Source organism: Dasypus novemcinctus, chromosome 24 (assembly GCF_030445035.2).
Source record: "Dasypus novemcinctus isolate mDasNov1 chromosome 24, mDasNov1.1.hap2, whole genome shotgun sequence".
Taxonomy (NCBI): domain Eukaryota; kingdom Metazoa; phylum Chordata; class Mammalia; order Cingulata; family Dasypodidae; genus Dasypus; species Dasypus novemcinctus.
The window spans coordinates 31,378,604-31,392,382 of NC_080696.1; the positions used below are offsets into that span (position 1 = coordinate 31,378,604).

A 13,779-nucleotide genomic window follows, 5' to 3' on the forward strand; every position below is an offset into this window, starting at 1 on the left:
CACAGCTGGTAAGTGGTGCAACCAGGATTTGAGTAGTAAACAAGTAAGCAATAAAGGAAAACGGTAAACAAGTAAGAAACAAGGAAACTGAAAAACCCTCAGTCCTCATGCCAGAGGAGGGCTTTGCCCATTTTACAGACCAGGATGTGGAGGCCAAAGGGTGCCGCTGCTCTGTTCAAGGTGGGCAGCTGGGAGCAGGAGCTAGAGGCCGGCTCTGACGGCACCAGGCCCTGCTCCCCGCAGTCACCTCCACACTACAGCCACAGGCAGCCCGGGGGACACGCTGCCCAGGACAGGACTGCTTCCCAGGACAGGACGGCTTTTCAGGACTGTCTCCGCATCTGAGCCAGGGCCACGGGGGTATAATGTCCCTCCAGCCCCCAAGAGAGCAGGGCAGGGTTCCTGCTGGCTGCTGGAGCACCCATTCTCTGCTTTGGCAGGCGTTGTTCCCTCTCCAGAAACAAACTGGATCCCCTCCCTCGCTCCTCTGCCCCCCGCCTCGCCCCCTGCCCCTTCCCTTGCCCCTCTGCACCCACCTTGCCCCTCTGACCCCTCCCCCGCCCTCTGCCCCCTGCCCCTCTGCCCCCCCGCCCCTCTGCGCCTGCCTCGCCCCTCTGCGCCTGCCTCGCCCCTCTGCGCCTGCCTCACCCCTCTGCCCCAGCCTCGTCCCTCTGCCCCCACCTTGCCCCTCTGCCCTCCACCTCACCCCCCTGCCCCTTCCCTCACCCCTCTGACCCTTCCCTTGCCCCTCTACCCCTACCTTACCCCCCTGCCCCTTCCCTCACCCCCCAGCCTCTTCCCTCGCCCCCCTGCCCTTCCCTCGCCCCTCTGACCCCACCTCGCCCCTCTGCTCCCTCCCCTGCCCCTCTGCCGGCCCCTTGGCTCTCTCTTGGGGTCACTTCACTTGTGTTCCTCGCACTCTAACATCAGAGGGGGTAAAGTGGAAGGGGGAGGAGAAGGAGAAAGCATGGGGGGGGGTTGAAACTTGAGATCCCAGCCTTGGCGGGGGCATAGAAGGAGAGAGACAGAGGGAGACAGGAAGAGAGCGATTTCAGTTGCTTTTGGGTTTTCCAGAGCAGGCAGCGTTGAGGGTTTGGCATTCGCGTGTGAGTGCGCGCGCGTCCTGCCCCCTCGCAGGGAGGCCAGGCTCTCACCGGACAATAAAAGGACGCAGAGGCGACGCGGGCTGAGCAAGGCCGCTGCACGGCTGGGGCAGCGTGTGGGCAAGAGCGCAGAGGAAGGAAGGGAAAGGGGGAAAGAATAGAGGTGAGGGGGTGTCTGGGGGGGCAGGAGGTGGAGAGGAAGCCGAGCAGCTGTGGTATTTGGAGCAAGTATAAATAGTCGCCTGGACCCAGCTCAGGCCAGCAGGAGTTTGCAGCTGCAGCGGCTCTGCGGGCCAGCCTGTCCACTGCGGCGTGCCCCCGGCGCGCTGGAGCTGGGCGGTGGACAGGCACTGCCACCACCCCTCCTGGCCGGCCATGCTGCTAGGCAGCCTTCTCGTCGTGGTGGCCTCCCTGACTGCAGGCCAGCGGAGGGGGCAGGAGCTGGGCGGGCGCCGCCGGGCACACCGCGTCCAGCACGGCCAGTGCAGCTACACCTTTGTGCTGCCCGAGCCGGAGCCCTGCCCGCCGGAGCCTGAGGCCTTCGGGGGCTCCAACAGCCTGCAGAGGGACTCGCCGGCCGCCACGCTGCACCTGGGGGACTGGCCGGCCCAGCGCATGCGACAGCTGGAGAAGGTGCTGGAGAACAACACGCAGTGGCTACAGAAGGTAAGGGGCTGCTGGCTGCGAGGGCACTTTGTGGCCTCTCAGGTTGAGTGTCTGCCCCAATCTGTCCCTGGTCCCAGATGGCCAGACTGGTGGGACCTCGTCTCTGAGTTGGACAGATTAGGTTAATGAGGCTCAGAGAGGGGCAGGGGTGCGCCTGAGGCCACAGCAAGATCTGGAAGCGTCAGAACAGGAAACCTGGCTCCCTACCTGCCAGTCATTCATTCATCCAATAGAAAGTTGTTGCCCACTGACCTCGTGCCAGGCTCATCCTAAGTGCTTGGAACACAACAGTAAACAGAATAGCATGTGCACTTCTGGACATACATTCCCATGGGGGAGACCTGAGATAAAGCAATAAAAGCTATGTAAGATGGTGACTTAGTAAAATGAAGAAGGGGAAGAGGGCAAGGAATAACCAGGGGTGGCTTAGGACTCAGGTGGTCAGAGGACTTCTTGGAGGAGGTGACATTTGAACCAGGAGAATAAGTGAAGTGATGGAAGAAGCCGTGCAGGTAAGCGGGGGAAGGGCGGTCCCGGCCCAGGGAGCAGCAAGGGTGAAGGCGGCGGGCTGGGAGCGCAGCTGGCGGGCCTGGGGGCAGCAAGGCAGCCGCGCGGCTGGAGGGCTGGAGCAGACACCCCACCTGATGTGGTTTTAACAGGAGAATAACCTGCAGGGGCAGGGTGGGCTCAGGGACCCCAGGGGGTTGTCGAGAGGGGATGGAAGCCTGGGGGTGGTGGTCAGCCGGCTTCCATTGATTCTGAAGGTGGTGCTAACAGGGCCTGCTGCTGAGTGACATGTGTGGTGGGAGACAGCGTGGAGTTGAGGACAGACCCCAAACCGGGGTCACTCTAAGCTCTCCCTGTCCGTCCCCATCCTTCACGGCTAATTCTCTCAGCAAATGCCCCAAGCACCTACTGTGTGCCCGCCCTTGGCCTGGTCAGGGGCGTGTGGCAGGGAGGCCAGGTGGGTGTGGGGTCCACGACAGGGCTGGCCGGTAAAGGAGGAGCTGACCAGGGAGGCGAGCAGATCCCGGGCCCAGGGGCAGGGGGCATCTGGCAGGTGGCGGGGTTGGAGGGGGCAGTGGACAAGTGATGGAGTTTTGCACAAAGCACAGACAGCAGCTGGCAGCTCGCTGCAAGGCGAGAGCAGGGAGGAGGCAAGTGTATTCCCCAAGGTTCCTCTTTAATGAGCCCTTTCTTCTTACCCCCGGGTCCCAAATATTTTAAATCATGCATCAAATCAGCACAAATGGTTTGTTCCCCTGATGCACACTTATTTAATATTTATGCACATGCATTAGGTACTAATATGATATATACAGGGTATGGTACAGATGCAAATGGAACTTTAAAAAAGATGATGTAAGAAATCACGTAAATTGGAGTTCTGGTTGTTTCCTTCTGTTTTCCAAAAGACTGCCTTGTGCACACTCTGGGTTTATCCATCCCCAGGGTGGACAGACTGCAGGACACACATCTAACCAAACTGCTTCACACCCACACTCCCATTCCCGCCCATAGTCACATACACACTCTTGTACACACATGCGCACATGTTCACACACACTCACACGCACAATGTTCACACACACAAATGCTCCTGTTCACATACACTCTCATGTACACACGTACACGCTCAGGTTCCCAGGTACACACATGCTCACACACTCACATATGCCCTTGTTTACACACATTCGCATACATACTCCTGTACATGCACTCACCTATGTGTTTGTGTTCACACACTCGCCCTCCTGTCTTCTTTCCTGCCCTGATCGTCCCTGCCATCCCTTGCCCACCTGCCCTGCAGCATTTCCACTCTGCCACCGTCCTTCCCCCAAAGCCACCTCAAGGGAGCCCCTGGCCGCGCCCACTGCAGCACAGTCCAGCAGGGACACCCTGTGATCTGTGTGCATCTCTTCAGACAGCTGTTTCCAAGGCCTACCAGGGCCATTTTGAGCCTTGCCCCCTCCTCAAGCCTCCATCTTCATCTCCCCACCCACCCTTCTTCTCACCAGACCATGACGTACTACTTTATCAAGAAATAGAGGCTAGGGGAGGGAGGCCGCTCAGCTGCCTGCCCCACACCTGCCGATTCACCCGTGTATCCACCAGTCCCCAGAGCCTTTCTCAGTCTCAGAGGAAAGAGGTCCCCTCCTGGGCCAAGGCCGTCCCTCCCTCCTCAGCTGTAAGAACCATCTCCTTGAAGTCCTCAGCCTCCTCAAACCAACCATCCCCTCCTGTGTCTCCAAAGACTTCTCCCTCTCTGCTGGTTCTCCCCTCAGCGGTTAATCACACCCAAGTCTCTCTCATGTTGAAAGAGAGAGAGAGAGAGAGAAAGAAAGAAGAAAAAGAAGAAGAGGGGGTAGCAAGCTCTTCTCCAGCCCCCCTCTCCCCTGGCTCCGGGCCACGTGTTCTGACTCTGCTTCCTCGCCTCACGTTCACTCCTGGCACCACAGTCACCAAATCCAGTGGCCACGGCTCAGTCTTCATCTTACTTCATCTCTTGACATTTAATATTGGTGACCAATACCATCCTTCCAGGAATAGTCTCTATCAGCAAGACCCTGTCTGTATAGCACACCTACTCGGGCAATTTTTCCCACCTGTAATGGCCCCCACTCTGGTCCAGCCCCTGCCCTCTTCTGCCTGGAAGATGGCGACGGCCAACTCCCCGGGCTCCCTGCTTCCACCTGGAATGGAATGGAATTCCATTCTCCACTCAGAGCAGGAGCCTGCTAAAACCTAAGGCAGAGCCAGCCCTCCTCCGCTTGAAACCTTCCCAGGGCTCCCGTCAGCAGAATAAAAGCAAAAGTGCTCCTCCTGGAGCATCCCAACCCCAGGCACCCACATGACTCAGGTCTCTACTCAAATGTCACCTCCTTAGAGAGGCCCTCCCTGGTTACCCCATATAAACTAGCCTCCCTTCTCCATCGTGCCCTTTCACCTTGCTTTGGCTTTTCTTTAGCACTTGACCTCCTCATATGCATTTCTTTTTTTTTTTCTCTCTCCCCTTCTGCCCACCCCACCCCCAGCCCCTTGTCTGTTCTCTGTCCATTCGCTGTGTGTTTTTCTGTGTCTGCTTGCACCCCTGTCAGTGGTACTGGGAATCTGTGTCTCTTCTTGTTGCATCATCTTGCTACATCAGCTCTCCATGTGTGCGGCACCACTCCCGGGCAGGCTGTGATTTTTTCACGCAGAGTCGCTCTCCTTACGGGGCACACTCCTTGAGCATGGGGCTCCCCTATGTGGGGGACACCCCTGCATGGCACTCCTTATGCACATCAGCACTGCACGTGGGCCAACTCATCACACCACTCAGGAGGCCCTGACTTTGAACCCTGGACCTCCCATGTGGTAGGCGGTCGCTCTACCAGTTGAGCCAAATCCACTTCCCCATATGCATTTCTTTTTATTTATTTATTTATTTTTTATTTATTTCTCTCCCCTTCCTCCCTCTTCCCCCCAGTTGTCTGCTCTCTGTGTCCATTCACTGTGTGTTCTTCTGTGGCTGCTTCTATCATTTCAGCAGCCCTGGGAATCTGTGTTTCTTTTTGTTGTGTCATCTTGTTGAGTCAGCTCTCTGTGTGTGCGGCACCATTTCTGGGCAGGCTGCACTTTCTTTCGTGCTGGGCGGCTCTCCTTACGGGAGGCACTTCTTGCGCATGGGGCTCCCCTATGCGGGGGCACCCCTGCATGGCACGGCACTCCTTGCATGCATCAGCACTGCACATGGGCCAGTTGCACATAGGTCAAGGAGGCCTGGGGTTTGAACTGCAGACCTCCCGTGTTGTAGACGGATGCCTTATCCACTGGGCCAAGTCTGCTTCCCCCACATGTATTTCTTTATGGACATCTCCTCCAGTCTGTGGGCTCCAAGAGACTAGGGACCAGTCTGTTTTGTTCACTGCTGGCTTCCTAGGGCCTAGAATAGTGCCTGTCACACAGTAGGCGCTGCTCTCTTCCCACCCTTAAATGTTGATGTTTCCCAGATTGGAGTCTCTATTCTCCTTTTCCTCTCACCCCTCCTGGCTCTGCCACCTCCACCTGTCCCTGCCCCCAGGGTTGCCTGATCACTACATCATCTCTATCCTGCTCTGCAATGGCACCAAATTGGTATCTGATGAGCCCAAAGCCCCCAGCCCACGACCCTGACTCCCCCTAGAAACCTCCCCTTGAGGGCTCACGGGAGGGCGTCTCTACCCCAAAGCTGCCCGAACCTTGCAGCCTCCCCCAAACACACTCCTGCTGCCCCCTCTCTCCCATCAGCAGATCACTACTGCTCGGGCAGCTGGCGGCAGCCCTGGGGGCCCCTGCACCCCCCTCACCCAGGCGGCAGGGCCTGTCCTTCCCACCCCTCTGCTGCTCTCGGCTTCCATCCTCCCCTCTCCCCGGCCTCTGCCCTGGCTCCGGCCTTGTCCCCTCTCCCCTGAACCCTGCCACGCCCCCACCTGGTTCTTACCCCAAGTCTCATCCCTTCAGCCCTCTTTGAGTCTCCCGGGTGCCTGGAGCGCAGGAAGCTGGTTGACGCAGCAAAGGGTTTGCAGGACGGCTTTCAGGGCCAGGAGGCCACCCAGCGCGACACCTCAGCCTGGGGCACTCGTCCTCTCCAGGAGTCCCCCCACCTCCCAGCCGGACAGCCAGCCCTGGGTCACTGTAAGCACCGGGGGTTGAAGAACCCCGATGTGAGGGTCAGGCTGGCCCGAGCCCAAATCCCAGCCCCATGGCCGCAAACGAGTGATCTCAGTTTCCCCATCTACACAGTGGAGAAAACAGCATCTTGGGAGGGGCTCATGCGTGGCCTTCAGAAGGCCGCCTGGCTCCGATGGCGCCTTGGAAGCACGTGGGTGAGCTCATGTGGGCAGGTTCTCCGCCGCCTGCTGGGACTTTACTTAATCCAATGCCATCTCTAGTTTGAGTCCCCATGCCACTGGGTAGGGGCGTCTCAATCTCAGTCAAGTCAGGTCCATGCCCAAGGGTTGCAGGTGTCCCAGGGGCGGGAATGTCCACATTCCCACCCAGACTCTGGCACCATCCAAGCAGGCATTTGAAGCACCCTCTCCTGGGTAAAGGGTCCCTTAGGTCAAGCCTCCCGGGGTTCAGGTCACTGCCAGGTCAGCCCACACCCATGGCGCGTGCCCCACGTCAGACCCATAGCCTGGAGTCCAGGTGTTGAGGTTCAGCACTGTCCTGCCTGCGTGACCCGGGGCAAGTTTCTTCACCTCTCCGAGCCTCGGTTTCCCCACCTATGAGTTGGGATGACAATACTACCTTCCTCTACCAGGATTTAATGAACGATGCACCTGAAGGCCTCAGCCTGGTGTAGGCCATGTAGTAATTTCTCAATAAGCGTTGCTGTGCCTCCCTGGAAATAGAGACCTGAGTTCTGCCATTTTGAGGCCCCTGACCTGGCGTCCTTCCTCCCCCAGGGGAGGCCTGTGCCCCGCTCAGGGACATGTAAGCGTTTGAACAGTCATCTCCCTCCAACTCGCCCCGCCCAGCCCGGGACGCTCGCTACCTTCTGCGGCCTGGGCCTTCCTCTGGTTCTCCCTACATTCTCTTGGCCCCAGCATGTCTTTAAAACTCAAAAGCCTCTTCTTGGGGTCCACTGTAATATCCCAGAAAAGAAAAAAAAAAGAGCATTGGGAAGTCCTTATCCAATAGCACCACCCCCATCATCCCGTGCAGGCCGACTGCAGACTTCTGACCTCCCCAAACGGAGACTCTTGGCACGGTCCCCGCCACCCTGCACGGCCACGAGGAGCTGCTGCAGGGGACCAGGGGAGACCCTCCCTGATGCGGGCTCCCAGGCCAACGCCTGCCCGGCCCATGCTCCCGACTCCCCCCTCTGTGAGGACCGTCCTCTGTACCCCAGGGCACAGGGGAGGACACAGGCGGCAGGGGAGGTGCCAGGCTCGGGGCAGGCGGCAGAGAGAGCTGACCTGGCTCCTCCCTGCCGACTCCAGCTTCTTTCTCCCGACTCTGGAGAGTCAAGGACGTGCAGGAGGCAGGAGGGAGCCTGAGAGAGAATGGGGTGCTTCCCTCTGCCTCCGGCTTCCCAAACCCCGGTTCCCCGCGCGCCTCTCCCCACACACAGCTGGCAGTTGTCCCGCTGTCCACGCTTGAACGTGCACAGCCGGGGAGCAGCCCCAGTGCCCACCCTTCTCCCTCTCCCCGTGCCACGCCCCGGCACCCCCTGCTCTCCCCTTCCTCCTCCTCTCCCCCTCTTCCTTCCTGCAGAGCCTCTGCCCTGACTCACGTCTGGAGTCTGCTCTCGGTGGGCTGCGCTCAGTTCCTGGCTCTGCTCCACCCTCCTCCGGGTGGAGAGCTGCAGCCAGGAATGGTGAGGGGTGGCGGACGGACGGAGCCAGCTGGAGATCAGGCTTCCCGCCCGCCCGAGCGGGCAGTCACGTGGCCTCCGGGGTCTCCGCTGCCCAGCACCGGCCCCTCGCTCCATGCCCCGTCTGGGAGAAGCCTCTGCGAGGGTGCAGGGGAGCAGAGCAGGTGGAGCCCTCAGCAGGTGCTCCACGAAGCCTCGCTCCTGTTACTGTTGTCCTCTCGGCCAGGAGAGGCCAAGCTCTGCCCTGTCTCCGAGCCCCATCTCCCCCCTAGGGACCCATTCTGCAGATGAAGAGACAGGAAAACAAGGGCTGGACCCACGCCCCAGCAGCCCAAGGCCTGGCCGGAAGCCACACTCCCTCAGCTTTCTAGCCTGGCCAGGGCAACTGGCCGGCGGCCGTGCAGCTCGCTCATTCTGTCTCCCCGCCTTTCTCTCCCTCGTGGTCTGGCTCTCTGCGCTTCCCTCTGCCTGTCTCTTTCCATTTCTGTCTCTTGGAAGCTCTCTTGGGGGCCCCTTTGTTCCCCTAACTTAGGCTCTGACCCCGTGGCTGCCGCTGCCTCTCCTCTCTCTACCTTGTTCCCTGTCTCTCTCTCAGGGCGTCCTGCTCTGACCACCAGGCTGTCCTGCCTGCTTCCTCTCCCTGGGTGCCCACACTGGAGAACCCGGGACACAGCCAGGTGCTCCTCGGGGGTCTTTCTCCAACCCCTTCTGCACCCAAAGCCAAGCCTGGAGGGGGCAGCGGCTGGGCAGGGGCCTCCCAGCCTGGCACGGCCCCAGCCTCTGCTCTTCACTCCAGGGCTCTGACGTCAAAGCTCAGAATAGCTCGACCCCCTAGCCCGACTGCCCGAGGCCTTGCCCGGCTGGACGTGGGTCGAGAGCGTACCCAGTGAGAGCCCAGCGTGGGGTCCTGGCCCAGCCCAACAGCCTCCCCAACTGGCCCGGGACTCCCCGCGGTCCCGGCCTCCCCAGGCTGCCCATAAATTCTTGGCATTTTCAGTCTCCAGTTATCCAAACAAGAAAGAAGCTGGGTTGGGGTTTGATTTCCTAACCTCACTGCTGGCTCTTTTCTAAGCCGTTTGGGGTTGGGGGATGGAGTGAGGTTGGAACAGCATCTGCTTCTTGGAGGAATGGGATTGATTTTTCCAGGAAGGGGTCCTAGAATGGCAGGGACCCAGCTTAGGTCGACCAGCTGCTCGGCGCCTGGGGTGGAGCGGGGGGAGCAGCCCCAGCAGCGGCCTCTTGCTCGGCTTCCCCGAGATGGACGGGCTTATTTGCTCAGGCCACCCCACGGGGGCTGAGTGCGTGTCTCCGGCCTCTCCTCCAGGACCCGAGGGCGCCGGGGGCTGGGGTGGAAGCAGGCCCTCTCCTTCTCCATCTTAGGCAGGAAATGGGAGAGCAGAGGCCCCAGGTCTCCCCCCAAGCCTGCACCGCAGGCCCGACTGGACTCTGGCCTTGGCCAGTTTGCTTAACCTCAGAGTCGGCTGGGAAATGTCTGGAATGGGTCCCCAGCGGCCGGCTGTGGGCCTGGGGCCGCCTGAGCTGGGGCCAGGAGTCACGTCCCAGCGGTGCCGCAGACCAGCTGCGAAATCCTGGGGAAGTTGCCTACATCGATTTGGTCCCCTAAAGATGGAAATCAAATGTGCGCTGCCTCCCAGAGTGAGCCTAAGGACAAAGAGAGATGGCAAAACGAGTGGCTCGCATTGGCTGAGCACTTACTGTGTGCTGGACTCTGCCCTACGTCTTTGTGAGCTCACTGCACCCAATGCTCACCGAGACCCTATGCGGTGAGACTCTTTGCCCTTTTTAACAGATGAAGAAACTGAGGCACCAAGGGGTTTGGTGTCATACCCCAGGTCACACAAGTGCCAAAGCCATAGCGTAAGGCACTTGGGCCAGTATCCAGGTCCCTGACACACAGGCAGCCTGAGCCACCAGCTGGAGTCTGAGCCGCTCAGAGGCCCCTGGCCACCATTGGGGGGACTCAAAGCTGCTAAATTTTTCCCTTTCTCCTCATGCCCCTCAGGCAAGGAGAGCTTCTCTGGGGTTCGTCTGCTGGAAAAGAAAGGGTAACACCTGGCCCAGGGCGGGCAGAAGGTCTAGCTGGACGTGCTCACCTCCTCATTCACCAACTGGCCAGGCACAGAGGCTGAGTATGGGCCCTGGGGTGCAGCTGCCTCCGCGGGAAGTCTGGCTCCACTGCTTGCTGGCTGAGTGGGCTCAATCCCTTTATCTCTGTGGGCCTCGGTTTCCTGCTCTGTGAAATGGGAACACTAATCGAAGTTACTTTATAGAGTATCGTGGAGATTAAATGTGTTAATACACATGCAGGGCTTGGCACTGTGCCCGGCCTACAGTAAGAGCTCAGTCAGGGTCAGCTGTCGATAACACTTGGGAAGTGCAGGGCAGTGGGGAGGGAACCCTTTTGGGAATCAGGTAGCACAGGGTTCCAGCTGCAGCTTCTCTACTTCCTGACTTATCCATAGTTTGAAGAAATCCCTCTTTGTCCTTCATGAGCCTCAGGTTCCCCATCTTCAAAGTGGGGATCAGGGTAGCAAGTAGCCCAGGTGAGGAAACATATGGCAAAGCACGCAGAGGTCTGACAGTGTCTATGTGAGTCTACCTTCTCGAAGCTGAGAGCAAAGCCCCCGCCCCTCAGACAGGAGAGCTGGGCCTTGAACCGTGGGCCTGCAGAGCCTGCAGCCCCCACTCCTGACCCCAGCCCAACACCACTCTTTGGTCTACAGCACACAGTGTGGCTACCAAGCAGGACTGAAGGAAGGAAACCAGGCAAGGGGGCCCTTCAGAGGGAGGTCAGCAGGGGCTGCCGGCTGAGCCCACCGGGGCAGAGATGGGCAGGGAGGAGCTATAGAAGGGGCAGCTCGGACCTCTCCCTGCAGGGTCCAGCAGACCTGGGTTCTTCCTCTTGTCAACAGCCTAGATGCTTTCCTCAGCTTTTTGCTAATTTTCAGCATGCAAAAATTGGGAAACATGGAAGTGTGTAAAGATGCAGAGGAGAACAATCCTTTATCATCCCAAACCCCAGCTTGCCTCCTGGTCAATTTCCTTGCAGTTCAAATTTTTTACTGAAATGTTTTAGATGTATGAAACATACATCTCAAGAGAAAAAACAAATAAAACCCACGGTTCCCACCATGCAGCTCTAGAAGCAAAAGCTCGCCATGAAATCCCGTGTGCCCCAATCCGCCCCGCCTCCCCCCTTCCCCGCCAGCGGGACCCACCCTGCGTTCCACGTGAATAAGCTCTTACTCGGTGGGTCTCCTTCCCTAATCAATGTGTAAATTTGTTTCATATGTAAATGGTGTGGTACTACCGGTGTCTTTCTACAACTTGCTTGTGTTCACTCACCTTCATCTGTGAGATTTCTAGCTCTGTACACGGGGGAAAGGCCTGGGCCTCCGTTTTTCCATCTGTAAACTGGGGACGGTGGGGTTGCTGGGAGCCCTGAATGGCGAGTGGACACTGAAGGCTGGGAACGAGACTGCTGCTACCTCGGCACACAGGGAAGCGAGATGCTGGGTTGTGTCTCATCTCTTTTGGGGTGACCATGTGTGCAACTAATCCTCACATGGGGCTTTCTCTGTGTCAGGTCCTGGTGTGTGTTTTACAAACATTAGCTCATTAAACTTCTTAACACCTTAAAAGAGGACTGTTATGATCCCCCATTTACTGTGGGGAAACTGAGGCCGAGAGAGATGCCACTGCTAAGAAGTGAGGGAAGTGGGTTTGAACCCAGACGGGGTGGCCCCAAAGGTCAGACCTTTAACCACTGCCCAGACCACCTCTCTAAGCCCCATTTTACAGACGTGGACACTGAGCCTGGGCAGGGGCAGTGACTCAGCCACATTCACCCCGGGCCAGGCGCAGGGATTGGACCGGAACCCAGGGTTCCTGGCACCCAGCTGAGAATATCCTCTGTTTCTCCTCTCAATTGAAGACAAGACACACAGAACGGCATACCCCTCAGGAAAAGCCCATGTGCTGTATGCACACGCGGGGCCCTGAACCTTACTTGCCAATGTTAATGTTCATTCTGCATTCACTTAACCCTCCTGTACCTGTGTTTACTGAGGGTTTACTAAGTGCCAGGAGCAAAGAGCAAGGAAGTCACGGTCCTTTTCCTCCCAGAGCAGTGAGGGGACACTAACCCAGTAATTTCTCATATATAATGAAGGACCATGATACACGCTACAAAGGAGGGGTTCACAGTGTCCTAGGAGTAGATAATGGGGTACAGTTGGGATACCCAACTGAGCTTGGTGGGGTGCAGTTGCCAGGAGGAAGGACACAGCTGAGATCTGCCCAGTGGGTTAGTAGTTCCTAGGTGAGGAAAGGAAGAGAAGTTTTTCCAGGCAAAGGGAATGGCAAGTGCAAAGGCCCAGGGGTAAAAGAGAGCAAGGTTGTTTAGAGGAAGTGGAAGGCATTCGGTGTGGCTCGAGAGCAGGAGCCAGGACTGCATGGCCAAGATGAGGCTGGAGGGGTCAACAGGAGTGAGACCAGCCTCCTGGGTCTGACCCCACTCTTGGGGACCATGGGGACCAGGGACCTGTGTGGCCACTTTTCTGCCCTGCCCCACTGAGGTTTGTTCTGTGATGGGCAGTGGCTGTGGACATTTGGACCTGATCCTCCCCCTCTGCCTGACCCACTCCTATCTCAGTCACCCCATTTGTGAGGTCAGCCTTGGCCACCAAGGACACAAGGGGTGAGTAGAAAGAGCTCGGCCATTGGTTCAAATGCTGGCTTACCAGCTGTGCGACTGTTGGCAGGGTGCGTGGCCGCTGTGAGCCTCCGTTTACTCGTTTGTCAAATGGGGAGCAACCCCCTTTCCTCTGGGTGCTGAGGGTCAGATGAGAGAAGAATTACATACTGGTGTTACGCAGGCAGGTGCCCAGGGAAGCCTCCCTCTGCCCAGAACTTGCTTTGCTCTGTTTCCCTGAGACTGAACTGGGGGAAGGTACAGGATGCTGGACACCCTGTACACCTGTACACCTGTACAGGCTGTATCACCCCAGCCAAGGGGAACTTGCAGAAGCACAGCTTGATGGAACGACTCCAAAACGGGTCAGCCTGACTTCAAACCCTGAGTTCACCCCTGAAGAACTCTGTTCTCGGGCAAGTTGCTTAACCTGTATCTTACCTGCAAGGTGTGTTGATAATAGAGCCTGCTTGGAGGCCGGTTACAAGTATTTACTATACATAGTGGTTAGCACAGGGTCCTGCCCATAGTAAATATTCAGTAACGCACTTGCCAAGCAAAATGGATGCACCACCGCCATTCGTGTAGAGGCTGGCACACGGGTGGCAGGTAGGTGAGTGGTTGCAAGATATGCGCTCCTTCACTTCCTCTCAACTGAACTTCCAGTTTCTACAAGGGGAAGGATAAGGCGGGCTCATCAGCTGGGCCCTACTTCAGATAACCTTCCTCAGATCAGGGTTTCGACAGAAAACCGCAAAGGGATAGCGGGGCTTGGCGAGGTCACCCGAGGAGGTGGGGACCCTGGCAGCCCCTCCCCACCTTCTGAGAGCCACCCCCAGTCCAAATGGCGAAGCCAGGCCTGACTCCCCTCCCTCTGCAGCCATTCCCCCCCAACGTGCCTTGGCTTCTCCCTGTGACCCCTTTACAGGGGAACCAAATGGGTGCTCCCACCCCAA

The 13,779-nt window shown here is 58.1% G+C and overlaps 1 protein-coding gene across 2 annotated transcripts in view; it reads left to right on the forward strand.

Annotated features, from left to right (window-relative positions):
- Positions 1-995: 995 nt before the first annotated feature.
- ANGPT4 (angiopoietin 4) overlaps positions 996-13,779 on the forward strand; it is a 54,076-nt gene continuing 41,292 nt past the window's right edge. Inside the window, exon 1 of one of the 2 annotated variants that reach the window (XM_058286831.2) lies at positions 996-1,769. In XM_058286831.2, coding sequence (XP_058142814.1) covers positions 1,479-1,769 — 291 coding nt within the window. In that variant the 5' untranslated portion in view covers positions 996-1,478. The remainder of the gene's footprint in view (positions 1,770-13,779) is intronic. The other variant, XR_011647305.1, reaches the window with a different exon arrangement.